The sequence below is a fragment of the Callorhinus ursinus genome, unplaced genomic scaffold (genome assembly GCF_003265705.2).
Source record: "Callorhinus ursinus isolate GAN/ISIS: 27379988/994484 unplaced genomic scaffold, GSC_fseal_2.0 scaffold7, whole genome shotgun sequence".
Lineage (NCBI taxonomy): Eukaryota > Metazoa > Chordata > Mammalia > Carnivora > Otariidae > Callorhinus > Callorhinus ursinus.
Genome location: NW_027397069.1, coordinates 53,449,906 through 53,471,979, shown reverse-complemented (window position 1 = coordinate 53,471,979; position 22,074 = coordinate 53,449,906). Strand labels below are relative to the sequence as shown.

The 22,074-nt window shown below is 36.5% G+C and overlaps 1 protein-coding gene across 2 annotated transcripts in view; it reads right to left on the bottom strand.

Moving 5' to 3' along the window:
- RB1 (RB transcriptional corepressor 1) overlaps positions 1-22,074 on the bottom strand; it is a 160,260-nt gene that overhangs the window by 120,719 nt on the left and 17,467 nt on the right. For both annotated transcript variants that reach the window (XM_073894543.1, XM_025874895.2), the window contains exon 3: positions 2,150-2,265. In XM_073894543.1, coding sequence (XP_073750644.1) covers positions 2,150-2,265 — 116 coding nt within the window. The remainder of the gene's footprint in view (positions 1-2,149; positions 2,266-22,074) is intronic.

Here is a 22,074-nt window from a genome sequence, read left to right as displayed (position 1 = left end):
TCAGTTCCAGTTTTTATGAGATAATATGGCAATACCTATGGAGCACTATGGAAACTGAATTGTTACTACAAAGCCACCTTTTTCTAGGGGTAACTTAAGTGAGTCTCTATTCCTTCTGCAGCCCTTCTCTGAAGGAAAGAAGAGAAGAGGGAAGGCTACAGAGATGAAAAGCAGGCATAAAGAGCCATAATTAAGACATACAAATCTAAAATAACTACTTATTCTACAGCAGTGCTCCATGGATTGATATGTTTTGTTATTCGTCCACAATTAAATAAATACAGAAATTGAGAGTAAGCATATAAAAACTTTTATAGCAATTTAACACTAATTTTATGCCTGCTGAATATAATAATAAAAAGTTTGGTCCTGCGGTTTGTATAATTTTTTTTCTTTCATTTTTCTAATAATTAATTTATATTATACACTTTTTAAATGTCAGTCCATGACTTATTGAAAAAAAAAGTCCTTTACCAGGGCACATTTAAGCAGGAGTGGTCTAGATACCATTCCTGGATAGTTATTAGAACAAAGAGATGACCTAGGAAAAAGCTGTAACAAATAATTCTATTTATTGTAGGGAGATTATTCATGACGTGCCCAATTACAAGTGTTGTTCCGTTCAGGAAAAGCTTTGCCAGGAAAATTCTTTCATCTTAGAGATAAAAGATGTAATAGCCTTTCTGTCATATTTATTTAGTAGTCTATAAATAGCTTTATAACACTGTATTGCAGCCATCTGTTTAATTTATCTTCCCACTGGAATGAATTTCTTGAGCTCAGAGACTATTTCTCACCTCTGTATCATTAGAACCTAGCACAGTATCACAGAGCCTAACAACTGTTTCTCTTTCCTTTCTTATTTATTTATTTATTTTTTTTGCAGGGGAAGGGCATGGAGGGGTGGTCTACAGCAGGAAAGAGATCAAGACCTCATCAATACCTATGGTTAAGTTACAAGCACTGATTCTATGAACTACTTACTTTTCAATTCATTATAAGTTATTTAATTCTCATAATTCTATAAAATAGCTAATAATTTTCATTTCACAGATGAGGATTTCACAGATGATTTCACAGATTTCACACACTAATTTCACAGATGAGGAAACTGAAACTTAATAAAGCTAAGCAATCGGCTCTAGGTCATATAGCTTGTAAAACAACAGAGACCCATTAAACCCGCTCTATCTTAACTGAAACATTCATATCCTTTTCATTCCTCTAGGCCACTGAAACACCTACTGCATGAATGTATAAATTAATGTAGAATTTACTTAAATTATTTACATAATTTTCAGCTATATAAAACTATTTTGACTTAGTAATTTTATGAATAAATTAAAACTAAAATCTCTGAGAGGTAAACCAATTCTAATTCAATAGGTTAAATATGAATATACAAGGTCTTTGTTTCCACATTTTATTTAAAGGTAGTAAGAAAAAGAGTTACTGAAAAATACAGCAATTTAATTTATCTCATTTAAATAAAATACTAATTATGTTTAATTCTAGATGATTTTATCCAAGAAGAAACATATACTACTACATTTCTGGTAAAATTATTTACTGTTAGATTTTGTAAATATGCTGCAAATGAAATGACTGGATGTCCCACAAAGCTGCTCAAGATAAAGTTCAGGAGTTATTGGAAACAAATTAGTAAATTCTTCTTATAAGGCTTATAAGCTCAACAACAAACAATTATTGGACTAATTATGGAAACTCAGCTGATATACAGCCTCAAAAAATATATAATTATGCATGCATTATATTAAGCAATCAAACAATAAATGTTAACTAAATTCCTTTAAGATAGACTCACACCACTTTTATAAAAATTTTAAACTAAATAAGCCTACTTTATAAACCCTTGCTCTTTTTGTCCATTTTATCAACAGCTACAATTGAGAAAGTTCTAGAAAGTGGGAAACATGATGAAAAATTTCCCAGGACACAAACTGCTACATTCTTGAGAAACTATAACATAAATACACATTCATTAAGGCTCCAGGAGAGGACAGTTCACTGGTTGACCTAAGTCCTTTAAAAGTTTTATTTAATTTTAGCATTTCTCACTAGTCCAGAGGAAAGTTCAGAAATACTTTTCTTTGATGGCAGAGGCCTATATTGATGTAATAAATTTTACCTGGTTTCTATGTTTTTCTGTAGCTCAGTAAAAGTGAATGGCATCTCATCTAGGTCAACTGCTGCAATAAAGATACAGATTCCCCATAGCTCCTTTTTCCTTTGAACATAACCTTCCTGGGTACAAAAAAAAAAGATTCAAATACTTCATTAATCATTCACATACTAGATACATATTAAAATTGTATTATATGATAATATTTTTCTTATTCAACATACACTTGTTTTTAAATCCTTATGATGGCATATACTTGAGAGCATTTAATTCTATACTAATCAAAAACACTTAAATTTTATATTTAAGTCAAAAAAAATTACTAGAAAGATCAAAAAGTTAAATTACAACTTACTGTGAAAAATTTAGGGGTCAGTTCTCTGAAGTAAATACTTTCATTTTTAAATAATCCAATGTCATCAGAGCCAACTTAAAAGATTTTCAAGTCCATAACATAAATTATTTTTAAAAAAACAAGGGTACTTTCTTACATGATTATCCTCCTTTTGCTCTGATTCACTCTTGTTTTTTAAAGACATTTATTTTTAAGGAGTGAGAGAGAGCTCACCTGTGTATGCACATGAGCAGGGGGAGGAGCAGAGGGAGAAGGAGAGCTAATCCTTGAGCAGACTCCCTGCTGATTGCAGAGCCTGACCTGGGCTTAATCCCAGGACCCTGAGATCATGACCTCAGCCAAAATCAAGAGTTGACTAGTTAACTCACCGAGTCACACCTAGGCACCCCTGATTCACTCATTTTTTAATCAATCTATGGACTCAAGTATATTTTAACCTTGTGAAATTCATATCCCTCAGTGCCATAATTGCCTTCTTTGTGAGGTGGAAATAATAATACATATCTCACTTGGTAAGAATTAAATGAGATTATACATATAAGGCCCTTAGCATAATGCCTGACATATAATTAGTACTTGATGAGTGATGGCTATGATTATCATTAGAATAATTTTTCATTATCATTAGAATACCTTTTCCCCTAAAAATATGTATTACTTTCTAGATATGTAAGTTTTGTAGGTAAAATTTGATTACATTAAATTGAAAACAAAAGATACCAAATTATCTGATATTCTATTACACACCTTGAACTATTTGCTTACTCTTAGTTGGAGGTTACAATAGAGCTGAGAAGTATGTGATGCAAATTTACATTGTTTTGAAATCTCAATTATATATAAGCTTTAAGAAAAGAATCATTCTGGGGTGCCTGGGTGGCTCAGTCAGTTAAGTGGCCAACTCTTGGTTTTGGCTCAGGTCATGATGTCAGGGTCTGCACTCAGCAGGATTCTCTCTCCCTCTCTGCGCCCCCCCCAGCTCACAATCTCTCTCTCAAATAAATAAATCTTTTAAAAATTATTCTGGATTATCAAATTTTTTAAAGATTTTTATTTATTTGTCAGAGAGAGAGAGAGAACAAGCAGGGGGAGCGGCAGGCAGAGGGAGAAGCAGGTTCCCCACCAAGCAAGGAGCCCAATGTGAGGCTCCATCCCAGGACTCCGGGATCATGACCTGAGCCTAAGGCAGATGCTTCACCAACTGAGCCACCCAGGCATCCCTGGATTATCAAATTTTATTGATAATAAAAAGTTTATCATTATCCAACTCTAAACTTTTCCATGATTTTAGCTCCTTGGAAAATAAATATTTTTTATTAAGTTTTTATTTTAATTCCAGTATAGCTAACATACAACGTTATATTACTTTCAGGTATACAATATAGTGATTCAACACTTCCATACATCACCCTGTGCTAATCACGACAAGAGCACTCCTTAATCTCCGTCACCTATTTCACCCACCCCCCCACCCACCTCCCCTCTGGTAGCCATCAGTTTGTTCTCTTTAGTTAAGGGTGTGTTTCTTGGTTGTCTCTCTTTTTTTCTTTGCCTGTTTGTTTTGTTTCTTAAATTCCACAATATGCAGAAATCTGTTGCATTTCTATAAAAATCTTTTAAAACTTACAACTACACATCCACTAAAATGATTAAATTAAAAAGACTGACAATATCAAAGGTTGGTGAGGATTGTAGAGCAAGGAATACTCAAACATTGCTGGCGAACATGTAAAATGGTACAACCATTCTGAAAAACAAGTTTGGCAAGTTCTTATAAAGTTAAGTATATACTTTCTATAACACTTAGCAATACCACTCCCAGATATTTATACCCAAGAGAAATGGAAGCTTTGTACATGAATATTAATAGCAGCTTCAATCATAAAAACCAAAAACTAGAAACAACCCAATATCCAAAAACAGGTGAACAGATAAACTCTGGTATATCCATACAATGGAATGTTATTCAACAATAAAAAGGGAAAGTACTAATAAACACAACATAGATAAATCTCAAAATTATTTCATGGAGAAAAAGAAGCCAGAGAAAACAGGGTACATCCTGTGTACCGTGTGATTCCTCTCCTACAAAATTCTAGAAAAGACAAAATTAAGCTTTAATGGCCAAAAGTAGATCAGTCGCTGTCTAGGGACAGGAATGGAGGTATCTGGGGAATGACTGCAAAGGAGGAGAAAACTTTCTGGAGTAACCAAAAATTTCTATATCTTAATTAATGGTAGTAATTGCATGTTGAATACATTTGTTAAAACTTATTGACCTATTCACTCAAAATTGGTTGACTTTAGTGTCTGTAAAATCTGCTTCAGTAAATTTGATTTTTGAAACCATATTATATATTATTTCTGCAAATGAACAAAGTATACATAGCTTGATTGTTATAATGACTAGTAAGTATATTTTAATAAAATGAACATCAAACTTTGTATGTGTTTATATTAATATAGTCAATTTCTCAGAAACTAAGAGGTAAAAGGTTGTTTGTCCCTATAATAAATAACCTCCACACTACATTACTTTTTTAATTTTTGTGCTTATTTCTTATGTTTTTGGTTTGCTTCCTTGCTCATAGGCTATCACCTGTTAAACCTAACTGCTCTCAATGTGTCTACTTTCAGGAACTATAGTATTTTTTTTTAACTGTTTTAAAGGTTGAGAAAGGAAGTAACTAAAGTTATTAAAATGGAGAACATTGCTTATTCATTTTTTAAGAACAACAGATTTTATTTGGACATAGCGAACACAGTTCAACACAAACTCAATTTGAAATGATAAAATGCCTAAATGAAATGTTGTATAAATAGGTTCTGATTTTTAAGGACCTAAGTAACTTTCTTATGAGCAAAATGTATGACCGTTATTTCAGATGATTTATAAAGCTTGCTATTGTTGCTGTTGTTGTTCTAGCTGCATTCCAATTAACTCTTTTTTGTATAGTGTTTTTTCTTCTTGATATACCTTTATCTATGGAAGAAAAATTAATGTTCCTTCTAAACTTCAGGCTACTAAATATTAAATATGTCAGAGGGAACCAGGTTACAGATGAGATCAACCGGATTATTCATTTACAAGCAAATATTTTTATGTATCTATGGAAAGGAAATGATCAGTTTCCAACTAGGAGAGTCCTAGAAGTAGACTTTCTAAACACACACACACACACACACACACACACACACACGCATGCACACACAGGAAGGGCTTGTAGTTTAGTTGTAACCAGTAACGTTGACTTGGTCTGATCTTATACCTGGTTGCCACCAAGATTTGCTAGATGGAAAAAATTTATAAAACCAGAAAGATTAGAATCAACTATAAAATCCTACTCTATAATTACTTTGATCACTTTTTAAAACAGCAGATTTTATTAGGACATAGACAACACAATTTAACACAAAGTCATTTGATATGATAAATGTTTAAATGAAAAACATCAGTCTAATCACTAAAATACACTAATTTAAATATCATCTTTATCTTCATATAGGCTTCTTTGTACCTTCCTATTTGTTTTTTTAACACTTTCCAAAATTTGAGATCTCTAATAATTTTTCAAGAAATACACATTATACAACTGTCATGGTTATGACTGGGGAATACAGTGGTGAAAACAAAAACAAAAACAAAAATTCCATATCTTCCTGGAACTTACACTCTCTTATTTAAGAACATGGATTTTGGTGTCAAACACTCAAGAGTTTGAATACATACTCGAGTTGTGTTAACTGTGGGCAACTTGTTTAAATCCAATTAAACCTCAGTTTCTACTAAAATAGGAATGACGATAATAGTGTCTAATCCTAGAATCACCACAAAAATTAGCAGTGAGGATGCTCTTAAGTAATCAGCTTGGTGCCCGGCATTGTACCTACTGAATCAGAATTAATTAGCAGCAGCAGCATTACTATTATCAGTGAATCTAGCGCTCATTCCACTACAACATAGCTGTCTCAGCGCCTCTCACTATCTAATCTTCTCCCTACCATAAATATCCATCCTTGGGAATAAAGGATTTGTGTGTGTGTGTTTAGGAAATCGGGTCTATTGACCCCCAGCCCCAGGCAATCACTGATCTGATTTTAATTCCTTTTCCAGAATGTCATACCAATGGAATCATATGGTCTGTAGTCTTTTTTGTCAGGCTTTTTTCACTTAGCATAATGTTTGGGAGGATTCATCTATATTGTTATATCTATTAGTATTTATTCCATTTAATTTCTGAATGTACTCCATTGTATGAATATACCACAATTTGTTTATCCATTCTAACAGTTGAATACACTGATAAATAATGCTACTAACCCTAACCCTAAATATCCAAGTACAGGTCTTTAAATAAATGTATGTTTTCATTTCTTGGGCAAATACCTAGTTGGGGAATAGCTAAGTTCTATGCTAAAAGTCAGTTTAAGTCTATAAAAAACTAACAAACTGTTTTTCCAATGTTTGTTGCTTGTTTTCTAGCCATCCTAATAGGTGTGTAGTGGTACATTTTCCCACGGACTAATGACATTGACTATTTTTTCAAATCTTACTTAACATCTGTATCTCTTCCTTGGTAAAGCGTCTTTTCCAATCTTTTGTTACTTTTCTATTCAGTTGTTTGTCTTATTAAGCTGTAAGAATTATTCATACATTGTGGATTCAAATTCTTTGATAGGTATTTTGCAAAAATTTTCACCTGGTCTGTGACTTGTATTTTCACTTTCTCAAACAATATATTTCAAAAAGCATAAGTTTTTCATTTTAATGAAGCTCAATTTACTTTTTTTCTTTTATGGATCATGCTTTTAGTGGTATGATCTTTGAAATCTCTGCTTAACCAAAGGTCACAAAGATTTCCTATGTCATCTTCTACAAGTTTAGATCTCGAATTCAAGTTAATTTTTATAAGTGGTGCAAGGTAGGGATCAAAGTTCATTTTTTGTACATGAATATCCATCCAGTTGCTCCAACATCACTTGTTGAAAGGAATATCCTTCCTGCCTGAATTACCTTCAAATTTGTATGTACAAAGACTGAGCATACATGTGTGGATTCTATTTCTGGATCCTCTGATCTGTTCCACTGACTGGCCTTTCTTTTCACCAATACTACAATGTCTTGATTAATGTGGTTTTATATGTTTTGTTCTTTTTTAGTTTGGTTCAGGATTTTTCAATTTGAAAAGGTCACCTGATTCACCTCTCATTGTGCAGATTAAGAAATTAAAGACTAGAACTGAGACTTGCACAATATAGCCAGTCAATGCCACAGACCTAAAACCCAAGTTTCCTAACACTCAATTTAGTATTGCTCCATTTTTTTCGAGAATATTTCTTTATTACATTTCTACATTGATGTTCCTAACATTTTCACTATTGAATCCTTAATCTCATCACCCCACCAAGAGTTCTGTATTCTGAACTATATTACTATTCTTTATTCTTAATTTCTATTTTATAGAGAAGCTTAAAGAATCACAATCCCTAAAGCCTCAACATTCTTCTCCACATCAAATACTTTCTAATTACCCTATCTTACAGTCTTTTTTAAAATGTCTCTGCATCCTCATCTCTAAATTTGTCTTCTCTTCTGATTTTTACAAATGGACATTCTCCTCCACTCTCAAATTAAAACTCTAATGCCTTTCTACCTCCGATTTTCAATCTCACTGCCTCTCATCTCCTTCAAGACCCGGCGGCTTATTCATTACTCCCTCTATCTTTTTGTAATTTCTCTAACAGTTTCCCTTCTAAAAGCTTCTTTCTCTTTACAAATAAGCCTATATCACCTTAAAAACAAAAAATAACCTATATTTCTATCTCTGGACCTTATCAAGCTACTATCCTCCCTCCACATACAAACCTTTCATTTGCTCACTATTCACACACATACTCACCATATATACTCTCACAGGACGCACATAGTACACCCACTGAACACATACTCTCAGTAGTATACTGAGGTTATTCTCTATCTAGGTCTTCAAAGATCCTTCTTTCCAAACTAAATGGCCTTTTTTGGGTTTCATCCACAAAGACCTCTAAGTAGCATCTGACACTGTTGAAATGAAACTTTTTCCCTTAGCTTTTAAAACACTCTAATATCCTCATTCTCATTTCTTTCTCTCTCACAACTTTTTCAGTGTTTCCTAACGCCGAAGACTTTTTCCACCACATTGTTTTTCTCAGCAATCTCATTTACTTCCACAGCAACCCCTACCACCACTATACAAATGATTAGCGTATCTTACCCTGCTTGCCAGCCCTGATTGTTTTCTCAAGATCCACAGCTTTTTTTTTTAAGATTTTTTTATTTATTTATATCAGAGAGAGAGAGAGCACAAGCAGGGGAAGCGGCAGGCAGAGGGAGAAGCAGGCTCCCCACTGAGCAAGGAGCCCGATGTGGGACTCGATCCCAGGACCCTGAGATCATGACCTGAACCAAAGGCAGACGTTTAACTGACTGAGCCACCCAGACATCCCCACAGCTTATTCTCTAATGGCAATTTACAACCTAAAATCTGTAACCTAATGTGTTTTCTTAAAAATTTAGTTGAAAATTATGAAAAGGGCTTAAAAGAGGACCTTAAAAATGGTTAAAACAGAGAAAAATTATTTGTACCCAGCCAAAAGAATTACCAAAAAGAAATGGTAAAACATGAAGAAAATAAATGGGCAAGGACAAGAACAAGCATTCTGCAAAAGAAAAAATGGTCCTTTCTAACAAACATATTTTGAAAAGACTGAACCTCAAAATAGTACCAACTGAAAGACATTTTGATAATATGCATGAAGATCCTTAAGAGTTCAGTTTTATATCTAAGAATTTATACAACGAAAATATCTGGAGCGTTGAATCAAGAGTTAGTGTAATACATCGCCAGAGGCAAGGGAAACAAAAGCAAAACTGAACTAGTGGGACTACATCAAGATAAAAAAGCTCCTGCACAGTGCAGGAAACAATCAACAAAACTAAAAGGCAGCCTATGGAATGAGAGAAGATATTTGCAAACGACATATCTGATGAAGGGTTAATATCTAAAATCTATAAAGAACTTACCAACTCAACATCCAAAACTAAATAATCCAGTTAAAAAAATGGGCAGAAGACATGAATGACACTTTTCCAAAGAAGACATCCAGATGGCTAACAGACACATGAAAAGATGCCCAACATCACTCATCCTCAGGAAAATATAAACCAAAACTATGATGAGATACACACCTGTCAGAATGGCTAAAATCAACAACACAAGAAACAACAGGTGTTGGTGAGGATGCAGAGAAAGGGGAACCCTCTTGCACTGTTTGTGGGAATATAAACTGATATAGCCACTCTGGAAAACAGCATGGAGATTCCTCAAAAAGTTAAAAATAGAACTACCCTATGAGCCAGTAATTGCCCTACTAGTTATTTACCCAAAGGATACAAAAATACAGATTCAAAGGGGTACCCGCACCCTGATGTTTATAGCAGCATTATTAATAATAGCCAAACTATGGAGAGCCCAAATGTCCATCAACTGATGAATGGATAAAGATGTGGTGTGTGTATACAAACACACACACACACACACACACACACACACACACACACACACACACACAGGAATATTATTCAGCCATCAAAAAAGAATGAAATCTTGCCATTTGTGACAACATGAATGGAGCTAGAGTGCATTATGCTAAGCGAAATAAGTCAGTCAGAGAAAGACAAACACCACATGATCTCACTCATATGTGGAATTTAAGAAAGAAAACAGATGAACATATTGGAAGGGAGAAAAAAGGAGAGTGGGAAACAAACCATAAGAGACTCTTAACAACTATAGAGAACCAACAGGGTTGACAGAGGGAGGTGGGTGGGGAATGGGCTAGATGGGTGATGGGTATTAAAGAGGGTACTTGTTGTGATGAGCACTGGGTGTTGTATGTAAGTGATGAATCACTGAATTCTACTCCTGAAACCAATACTACACTGTATATTAAATAACTAAAATTTAAATAAAAATTATGAAAAAAGATTTAGTGTCATAGAGTTTAAAGAATTATTTGTAAGAGCAAAAACAGTGGGGAAAACCTAAATATCTTAAAGTAGAATATTTAAGTAAATTGTGATGCAGCTCTATCACACAATGATATAAAACCCTTCAAATATTTCAAAGATTATAAGGACATGGGAAAATATCAAAGATATGTTAAGAGAAAAAAAAAACCCACCAAAATACAAAATTCTGAGTATACTTTGATCACAATTGGGTGAAACTTTTTTAAAAGGGAAAGGAAAAACATATCAAAATGTTAATATCTCTATGTGGTAGGATTACAAATGGTTTTCTTTTTCTTCATTAATCCTAGATATATTTTCTAAAAATTCCTTACAATTATAGTAGGAAAAGTCAATCAATAAATTAAAAAGCGCTAGGGGCACTGGGTGACTCTGTCAGTTAAGCATCTGCCTTCGGCTCAGGTCATGATCCCAGGGTCCTGGGATCGAGCCCCACATCAGGCTCCCTGCTCAGAGGGGTGCCTGCTTCTCCCTCTGCCTCTACCTGCTGCTCTGCCTACTTGTGATCCCTCTCTCTCTCTCTCTGTCAAATAAATAAATAAAATCTTTAAAAATAAATAAGTGCTAAATTTATACAAAGCAATAAAGAGAAATATTAGGAATACTAATGAGAAAAATCTTAAAGATATTAAAACATTAATTACATATATTATAGTTTAAATCAAAATCTACAATCAACATTTGAAGAGGCTACATATTAAGGTAGCCTTTAGGTTAGTTCACTTGAACCACCCTAATGATAAACCCCCAATTGATGATGTGTCCTTGCTGCTTTAAAATGCACTAACTTGCAAAAGAGCGCCACCATGTGGTAACACAAATCATCTTGGAGGCATCAGAAAATTACCTTACCTATCGTAACTCAACATGAATTTCAATTCAATTTTAAAAGTTTAAAATACTAGCTATGATCAAGATGAAAATAAGCCATAAGAAATATGCTTTTGGGCGCCTGGGTGGCTCAGTCAGTTAAGCATCTAACTTCGGCTCAGGTCATGATCTCAGCGTCCTGGGATCAGAGAGTTGAGGCTTCACACTCAGCAGGGAGTCTGCTACTCCCTCTCCTTCTGCCCATCCCCCTGCTACGGTGTGCTCATGCCTTCTCTCTCTCTCAGAGAAAGAAATAAAATATTTTGTAAAAAAGAAATATGCTTTCTAACTCACGGTCAGTAGGACACATCCTTACTCTTGACTCACAGGATTGTAATGAGTGATTAACAATAAGGTTATAAATTAAATGTATTATAGGATTGTATTAGAGGAATAGAGGAGATAAGAGCTGTCTTTATCTTCTACTCTTGGATTTCCTCCTCACCAAGGCTGTATGTAGGAACCAAAGGGATAACAGACTAATGTGTCAGAAAATCCCACCTCCCTCACCTATGTGATACTGGCTGACAGCAGTTAGTGTTAGAAACATTCTTTGATGTACTCAGAAGAAGTGAAAGTCAAGAGTGGCATAGCCAAGAAAAGGAATGCGAAAGCGAAGCTTACTGGTCCTCAATCACACTTCCGATACAACACACAGGAGTGACCAACAGGTGAATCAGCCACAGTTACGCGACGCCGTTGTGAGGAGAGACTTGACTCCACTCCCAGAAAAATAAGTACCTAGCAAGTCCAGATTTACCTGGCCCACTGTACAAGAGATGGGGCTCCCTCCCTTAAGAACTTCTACAGAACTCAGTGGATAGGAATATCTAAACACTTAACTGAACTGTGATCTACTTACTTATTTGTCCATATCCCAAGTAGTCTGTAAATATCTGGAAGGTAAAACAGTTATGCCTAATTCTTTGCTGTACCCCCAAGAGCTTAGGAAAGTATCCAGCACGAACTTGGTGTTAAATGTGTATTTTTTTAAAAGCAGTACTAATAGCTATACCCCAATATAGAATAGAATAGCTTTTTTTTCTCCTTTAGTATGCTCAGAAAAACAAGCAGGAATTCAATCACCACTACAAAGTATGAGGTAAGACAAATGGTTCTACTATAGCTTCTTCAACTCCCATTCACACATTGGTAACAACTAGGGAGTATGAGCAATAGTAACTCACACAAAGAAATGATACTAGATAACTAAATAACTAACCTGGAACTTAGTTTCTGGTCAAGCTGTCTGCTTAGTTTATTTGGTCAGGGGCCCAAAGATGATCCACCTAAGAAGATATAACCATATAGGAGAGAAAACTGCCACCAAACCCAAATAGCCACTAAATAATCAGCTTTTCTGTAAAAGATCTATGAAACTGATATCTACCATTCTTAGAAACAAGGTTGAAAAACATTGAGAGAGGTCATTCCTACAACTCAAATTGAATTATATGGATAAAAGGTATCTCCAAAGTTTGCATGCCAACTCCTTCTCCCAATATTGCATATACTACTTAAAAAAAGGAAAATATCAATAATGAATAAATGAGTTGGCATTAGAATAAAAGAATCCCAGATTGGAACGGAACCAAAAGAGATCACTGATCATCAAAGTGCTGTGGTCTGGGAGTTTCTAGGATTCCAAGTCATAAAATGATAATCTGGCAAATTTTCCAATATTTAAAAAAATTTAAGAAAACCCATATGTTTACTTACAATAAAACCTCAGGTAATAAAATAGCCATCCAGTTACACAATGCCCTTGTGAGGAAGGCAATTAGAATGGGCATTTGTCACTTTTGTTAGAATTCAATGTAGCACAGTAACACAATTTACCTTCACGTTGATAAAAAGCATTGGCTGTTGGCTTTTATGTCTTGAATAAAACAAGAAAAATAAACTTAATAAAAAAAATTTTGGTAGACTTTCTGAAACAGAGCCAAGGTGGGGAAAGCTAATAATCAATGTTTGATGGTTTTGAGTGCAATATGATTCAGATTCAAGTTACCTTAAAAAATAGTTTGTACAATGAGAAAATTAAGGCACATATAAAAGATAAATTAAAACAGGAATAGTATTAAGAGTTTGATAAAATAATTTACTTCAAAACTCTCTTAAATACCTAGGTCTCATATAAACTTGATTATCTGTTTATAGTTGAATATAAAGCAGATAGGAATAACTACCAATCGGGAGGCTGGGTGGTTCAGTTTTTAAGCGTCTGCCTTCAGCTCAGGTCCTGATCCCAGGGTCCGGGGATCAAGCCCCACGTCAGGCTCCCTGCTCAATGGGAAGCCTGCTTCTGCTTCTCCCTCTCCCTCTCCCTCTCCCACTCCCCCTGCTTGTGTTCCCTCTCTCGCTCTCTTTCTGTCAAATAAATAAATAAAATCTTTAAAAAAAATAACTACCAATCTGAACATCAATTATCATGAATATCAAGCCTTTAAAATTACGATGAATGTAAATACGAAAAAATATTAATTCACTGACAGATTATTTAACCATTTATTTCAAAGCAACACCTGTTGACAACCTAGCACACCTGGAAGCCCATAAACAATCTCAACAGTCATTTCAATCCTATGAAAGAGTATTTGATGTATCCTTCTGGTATCTATTCCTAATAGACAGGTGGGATGAAATTCAGATCTGGCTCTGTTTGGGGGGAACTGGAGGGTGGGTAATTTTTTTTAAAGATTTATCTATATATCTGAGAGAAGAGAGGAGAGCACAAGTGGGAGGGTCAGAGGGAGAGAGAATCTGAAGCAGACTCCAAGTTGAGTGCAAAGCCCCACGTGGAGCTCAATCTCACAACACTGAGATCATGACCCCAGCCAAAACCAAGAGCTAATGGCTTAACTGACTGCACCACTCCGGCACCCTGTGGGGGAGGGGGGTAATTTTTAGAAAGAAATACATTATGGCTGTTTTTCAATAATTTGTATCCCAAAATATAATAGAAAGGATTTTTTTTTTAAATCTTAAAACTATATATAATAAAATTAAGGAAAAATCTAAAATACATGGATAAAGAACTTGGGCATTTTGGGGAAGTGTAATTCTGAACATTATTCTCTTATTTATTTAATTATCAATAAATATTTATTAAATGCCTACAGCAACAAGCACTATTTTAACTGCTAGGAATACATAAACAAAATAAGCATTCCTGTTTCCTGAAGCTGACACTTTAGGGGGAGGAGAAAGACAATAAACAAAAATCAGTATAAATAAGTAAGCTATATACTATGTTATAAAAATAGCAGAGTAAAGTGGATAGAGAATTTGAGGGAGAATAAGGGCAGATTACAGTATTAGATCTGTAGTGGTAGATCTCATTGAAAAAGTGAGATTTGAGCAAAGACTTTCATTCTATGAACAAAGATATAATCTATTAAATTTTGACCCAGTGGTTAGACTTCTAGAAATCTATACTACAGAAGTCTTCTTGTGCATTAAATGTGGCCATAAAAATATTCACTGCAGAGGTTTGTAGTATCGACTATTCAAAAATAAACCAAATCTTTATCACAAGGGAGTACATAAGTAAATTATATGTCCATACAATGGAAAATACATCCACTAAAAGTATTAAGCTAAACACAGAAGGTGAGGTGCTCTTCAAGATACATTGCTACATGAAAAAAGCAAGGTGCAGAACAATGCAAAAACTAGAAACTTCTATTAGTTGCTTCTGGAGGGAAAAAGTACGTGTCTGCGGGATAGGAATGAGAGAGACTTCACTGTTTAATTTTTATTTCTCTTGAATCTTGAACCATGTGAACCTACTGCCTACTCCAATAATAATAAATAGTAATTATTTACACTTTTAAGACAATTCATAAGACCTCAATTAGATAAGACAAAAATCTTTATATCTATGTGGTAAGGTGGAAGGAGGAAGGATTGGAGGTAGAGAATGAATGAAAACTTATCAATGGTTATTTCTACAGAGGTAGAAATAGAAAGAATGGATATTCATTTTTATTACTATAAAATGTGATTTCTTAAAAAGAAGTATATTTGAGGGGGCGAAGCAAGATGGTGGAGGAGTGGGAGACCTGGATTTCGTCTGGTCTCAGGAATTCAGCTGAATAGGGATCAAACCATTCTGAACACTTACGAACTCAACAGGAGATCGAAGAGAAGAGTGGCAGCAACTCTCTAAACAGAAAAGCGACCACTTACTGGAAGGTAGGACGTGCAGAAAAGTGAATCTGAGGCCATATTCAGGAGGATAGACGGCGGGGGAGGGGGCCTCCGTCAGCCGCTTCTGGCAAGTGATAGAGCAGCGGAGCACAAAATCGGAACTTTTAGAAGTGGGCTCCGCTGAGGGACATCACTCCAGTGGCTAAGCGGGGGGTGGAACCCTCGTGGGACAGTGTGGTCTCAGGACCCTCGGGGTCACAGAAAGACCAGGGGTGCCCAAGTGCAGCAGAGCTCCCAGGTATCAGAGCGGGGAAGCTGGCTGCAGAGACGTAACCGAGGAGCGGGCTCTCAGCTCGGGGTGGCCATAAACCGTGATCCGCGGCCCAGTCGGGCCACTGCTCCTCCAGCAGGGACCCAACAAGCGGCAGATCCGGGGAGACTCCCCTTCCTCCCCCGGGGAGGAGCGGCGCAGGAGCGCACCACAGGGATCTGCTGGGTTTGGAGACTCCACACCGAATCGGGTGCCAGAGATAGAAATGCTCGGTCACAGGTCGGGTGGGCACGGAGTGCGGCCGGGGACCGGGGAGACGGGAGTGACTGACTGCTTTTCTCTGGGGGCACACTGAGGAGCACAGCCCCAAGTTCTTGGCTCCTCCGGGCGGAGGTGGGAAGCCACCATTTTCACTCTCGTCCTCCAAAGCTGTACCAAGAGCTTGCAGGGAACAAAAGCTCCCGAGAGCAAACCCGAGCAGATTGCTTAGCCCTGACCGACAAGGGCGGGGCAATCCTGCCTCTGGCAAAGACATTTGGGAACCACGGCAACAGGCCCCTCCCCCAGAAGATCAGCACGAACAGCAACCCAGGACCAAGTTTACCGATCAAGGAGGACGGGAGAATTCCAGCACTAGGGGAATACTGCACTAGAATTCATGGCTTTTTTACCTTGATTCATTAGTTTTTCAAAGTTAATTTTTTAACTGATTTTTTTTAATTTTTCTTTTTCCCTTTTTCAACCAACATCTTATCAATCCCTTTTTGAAAAAAAAATTTTTATTTTTCATTTTTAGAGTCATATTCTACCCCTTCATAGTAGATACCCTTATTTTGGGCATATATATATAAGTTGTTCTCTCTTTAAAATTTTGAGATACAGTTTCCTCTAACAGATCAAAATATACCCTAAATCACTAGTGTATGGCTTGGTTCTAGTCTCCTGCCTGATCACATTCTCTCCCTTTTTTTTTTTTTTTTTTAATCTTCTTTTTTCAAACAACTTATCTTACCAATTCCTTTTATAAAATCTTTTATAATTTTCATCTTTACCATCATCTTCCATCCCTTCATTGTATCAACCCTTATTTTGTTTATTTCTTTCTTTAAAATTTTAGGAGGACTTTCTTCTAACAGACCAAAATACACCCAAAATCTAGTGTGTGGCACTGATCTATGCACTAGCCTGATCATATTTGATCATATTCTATTTTTCTTTTGTTCTGTTCTGTTTTTGTTTGTTTTTATCTTTTTCTTTTTCTTTTTTTTTTCCTCTTTCTTTTTTCTTTCTTTCCCTTTCTTTTCCCCTGGTTTCAGGTCTTTTCTGATTTTAGAGTATATGTGCTGGGGACGTTGTTAACCTGTTAGCATTTTGTTGTCTCATTCATCTATTCTCCTCTGGACAAAATGACAAGACGAAAAAAATCACCTCAGCAAAAAGAACAAGAGGTAGTACCATCTGCCAGGGACCTACTCAATACGGACATTAGTATGATGTCGGACCTAGAGTTTAGAATCATGATTTTAAAGATACTAGCTGGGCTTGAAAAAAGCATGGAAGTTATTAGAGAAACCCTTCCTGGAGAAATAAAAGAACTAAAATCTAACCAAATCGAAATCAAAAACGCTATTAATGAAATGCAATCAAAAATGGGGGCACTAACTGCTAGGATAAATGAGGCAGAAGAGAGAATCAGCGATACAGAAGACCAAATGATGGAAAATAAAGAGGCTGAGAAAAAGAGAGATAAACTACTGGATCACGAAGGCAGAATTCGAGAGATAAGCGATACCATAAGACGAAACAACATTAGAATAATTGGGATCCCAGAAGAAGAAGAGAGAGAGGGGCAGAAGGTATACTGGAGCAAATTATAGCAGAGAACTTCCCTAATGTGGGGAAGGAAACAGGCATCAAAACCCAGGAGGCACAGAGAACCCCTCTCAAAATCAATAAAAATAGGTCAACACCCCAACATCTAAGAGTAAAACTTATGAGTCTCAGAGACAAAGAGAAAATCTTGAAAGCAGCTCAGGAGAAGAGATATGTAACCTATAATGGTAGAAACATTAGATTGGCAACAGACCTATCCACAGAGACCTGGCAGGCCAGAAAGGACTGGCATGATATCTTCAGAGCACTAAACGAGAAAAATATGCAGCCAAGAATACTATATGCAGCTAGGCTGTCATTGAAAATTGAAGGAGAGATAAAAAGCTTCCAGGACAAACAAAAACTAAAGGAATTTGCAAACACGAAACCAACCCTACAAGAAATATTGAAAGGGGTCCTCTAAGCAAAGAGAGAGCCTAAAAGCAGCATAGACCAGAAAGGAATACAGACAATATACAGTAACAGTCACCTTACAGGCCATACAATGGCACTAAATTCCTATCTTTCAATAGTTACCCTGAATGTAAATTGCCTAAATGCCCCAATCAAAAGACACAGGCTATCAGATTGGATTAAAAAACAAAACCCATCAAAATGCTGTCTGCAAGAGACTCATTTTAGACCCAAAGACACCCCCAGATTGAAAGTGAGAGGGTGGAAAATCACTTACCATGCTAATGGACACCAAAAGAAAGCTGGGGTGGCAATCCTTATATCAGACAAATTAGATTTTATTTTATTTTATTTTTTTAAACATTTTATTTATTTCTTTGACAGAGACAAAGCGAGAGAAGGAACACAAGCAGGGGGAGTGGGAGAGGAAGAAGCAGGCTTCCCACTGAGCAGGGAGCCCGATGCGGGGCTCGATCCCAGGACCCTGGGATCATGACCTGAGCCGAAGGCAGACGCTTAACGACTGAGCCACCCAGGTGCCCCGACAAATTAGATTTTAAAACAAAGATTGTAATAAGAGATGAGGAAGGACACTATATCCTACTTAAACGGTCTATCCAACAAGAAGATCTAACAATTATAAATATCTATGCCCCTAACATGGGAGCAGCCAATTATATAAGGCAATTAATAACAAAAGCGAAGAAACACATTGACAACAATACAATAATAGTGGGGGACTTTAACACCCGCCTGACTGAAATGGACAGATCATCTAAGCAAAATATCAACAAGGAAATAAAGACTTTAAATGACACACTGGACCAAATGGGCTTCACAGACATATTCAGAAATTCCATCCCAAAGCAATGGCATACACATTCTTCTCTAGTGCCCATGGAACATTCTCCAGAATAGATCATATCCTAGGTCACAAATCAGGTCTCAACCGGTACCAAAAGACTAGGATTATTCCCTGCATATTTTCAGACCACAGTGCTTTGAAACTAGAACTCAAGCACAAGAGGAAAGTCAGAAAGAACTCAAATACATGGAGGCTAAAGAGCATCCTACTAAAGAATGAATGGGTCAACCAGGAAATTAAAGAAGAATTTAAAAACTTCATGGAAACCAATGAAAATGAAAACACAACTGTTCAAAATCTTTGGGATACAACAAAGGCAGTCCTGAGAGGGAAGTATATAGCAATACAAGCCTTTCTCAAGAAACAAGAAAGGTCTCAAATACACAACCTAACCCTACACCTAAAGGAGCTAGAGAAAAAACAGCAAATTAAGCCTACACCCAGCAGGAGAAGAGAAATAATAAAGATCAGAGCAGAAATCAATGAACTAGAAACCAAAAGAACAGTAGAACAGATCAACAAAATAGGAGCTGGTTCTTTGAAAGAATTAACAAGATTGATAAACCCCTGGCCAGACTTATCAAAAAGAAAAGAGAAATGACCCAAATCAACAAAATCATGAATGAAAGAGGAGAGATCACAACCAACACCAAAGAAATACAAACAATTATAAGAACATATTATGAGCAACTCTATGCCAGCAACTTAGATAACCTGGAAGAAATGGATGCATTCCTAGAGATGTATCAACTACCAAAATTGAACCAGGAAGAAATAGAAAACCTAAACAGACATATACCCACTAAGGAAATTGAAGCAGTCATCAAAAATCTCCCAACAAACAAAAGCCCAGGGCCAGATGGCTTCCCAGGGGAATTCTACCAAACATTTAAAGAAGAATTAATACCTATTCTCCTGAAACTTCCAAAAAATAGAAATGGAAGGAAAACTTCCAAACTCATTTTATGAGGCCACCATTACCTTGAGCCCAAAACCAAAGACCCCATCAAAAAGGAGAATTACAGACCAATATCCTTGATGAACATGGATGCAAAAATTCTCACCAAAATACTAGCCAATAGGATCCAACAGTACATGAAAAGGATTATTCACCATGACCAAGTGGGATTTATCCCTGGGCTGCAAGGCTGGTTCAACATCTGCAAATCAATCAACGTGATACAATACATTAACAAAAGAAAGAACAAGAATCATATGATCTTCTCAACAGATGCAGAAAAAGCATTTGACAAAGTACAACATCCTTTCTTGATCAAAACTCTTCAGAGTATAGGGATAGAGGGTACATACCTCAATATCATAAAAGCCATCTATGAAAAACCTACAGCGAATATCATTCTCAATGGGGAAAAGCTAAGAGCTTTCCCCCTAAGGTCAGGAACGCGGCAGGGATGTCCACTCTCACCACTGCTATTCAACATAGTATTAGAAGTCCTAGCCACAGCAATCAGACAACAAAAAGAAATAAAAGGCATCCAAATTGGCAAAGAGGAGGTCAAACTCTCACTCTTTGCAGATGATATGATACTTTATGTGGAAAACACAAAAGACTCCACCCCAAAACTGCTAGAACTCATAAAGGAATTCAGTAAAGTGGCAGGATATAAAATCAATGCACAGAAATCAGTGGCATTCCTATACACCAACAAGAAGACAGAAGAGAAACAAATTAAGGAGTCGATCCCATTTACAATTGCACCAAAACCATAAGATACCTAGGAATAAATCTAACCAAAGAGGCAAAGAATCTGTACTCAGAAAACTATAAAATACTCATGAAAGAAATTAAAGACGACACAAAGAAATGGAAAAACGTTCCATGCTCATGGACTGGAAGAACAAACATTGTGAAGATGTCAATGCTACCTAGAGCAATCTACAGATTCAATGCAATCCCCATCAAAATACCATCCACTTTTTTCAAAGAAATGGAACAAATAATCCTAAAATTTGTGTGGAACCAGAAGAGACCCTGAATAGCCAGAGGAATGTTGAAAAGGAAAAGCAAAGCTGGCAGCATCACAATTCCGGACTTCCAGCTCTATTACAAAGCTGTCATCATCAAGACAGTATGGTACTGGCACAAAAACAGACACATGGATCAATGGAACAGAATAGAGAGCCCAGAAATGGACCCTCAACTCAATGGTCAACTAATCTTCGACAAAGCAGGAAAGAATGTCCAGTGGAAAAAAGACAGTCTCTTCAACAAATGGTGTTGGGAAAATTGGACAGCCACATGCAGAAGAATGAAACTGGACCATTTCCTTACACCACACACAAAAATAGACTCCAAATGGTTGAAAGACCTAAACGTGAGACAGGAGTCCATCAAAATCCTAAAGGAGAACACAGGCAGCAACCTCTTCGACCTCAGCCGCAGCAACTTCTTCCTAGAAACATCGCCAAAGGCAAGGGAAGCAAGGGCAAAAATGAATTATTGGCATTTCATCAAGATAAAAAGCTTTTGCACAGCAAAAGAAACAGTCCACAAAGCCAAAAGACAACCGACAGAATGGGAGAATATATTTGCAAATGACGTATCAGATAAAGGGCTAGTATCCAAAATCTATAAAGAACTTATCATACTCAACACCCAAAGAACAAATAATCCAATCAAGAAATGGGCGGAAGACATGAACAGACATTTTTCCAAAGAAGACATCCAAATGGCCAACAGACGTGAAAAAGTGCTCAACATCGCTCGGCATCAGGGAAATCCAAATCAAAACCTCAATGAGATACCACCTCACACCCGTCAGAATAGCTAAAATTAACAAGTCAGGAAACAACAGATGTTGGCGGGGATGCGGAGAAAGGGGATCCCTCCTACACTGTTGGTGGGAAGGCAAGTTGGTGCAACCCCTCTGGAAAACAGTATGGAGGTTCCTCAAACAGTTGAAAATAGAGCTACCATACGATCCAGCAACTGCACTACTGGGTATTTACCACAAAGATACAAATGTGGGGATCCGAAAGGGTACGTGCACCCCAATGTTTATAGCAGCAATGTCCACAACAGCCAAACTGTAGAAATAGC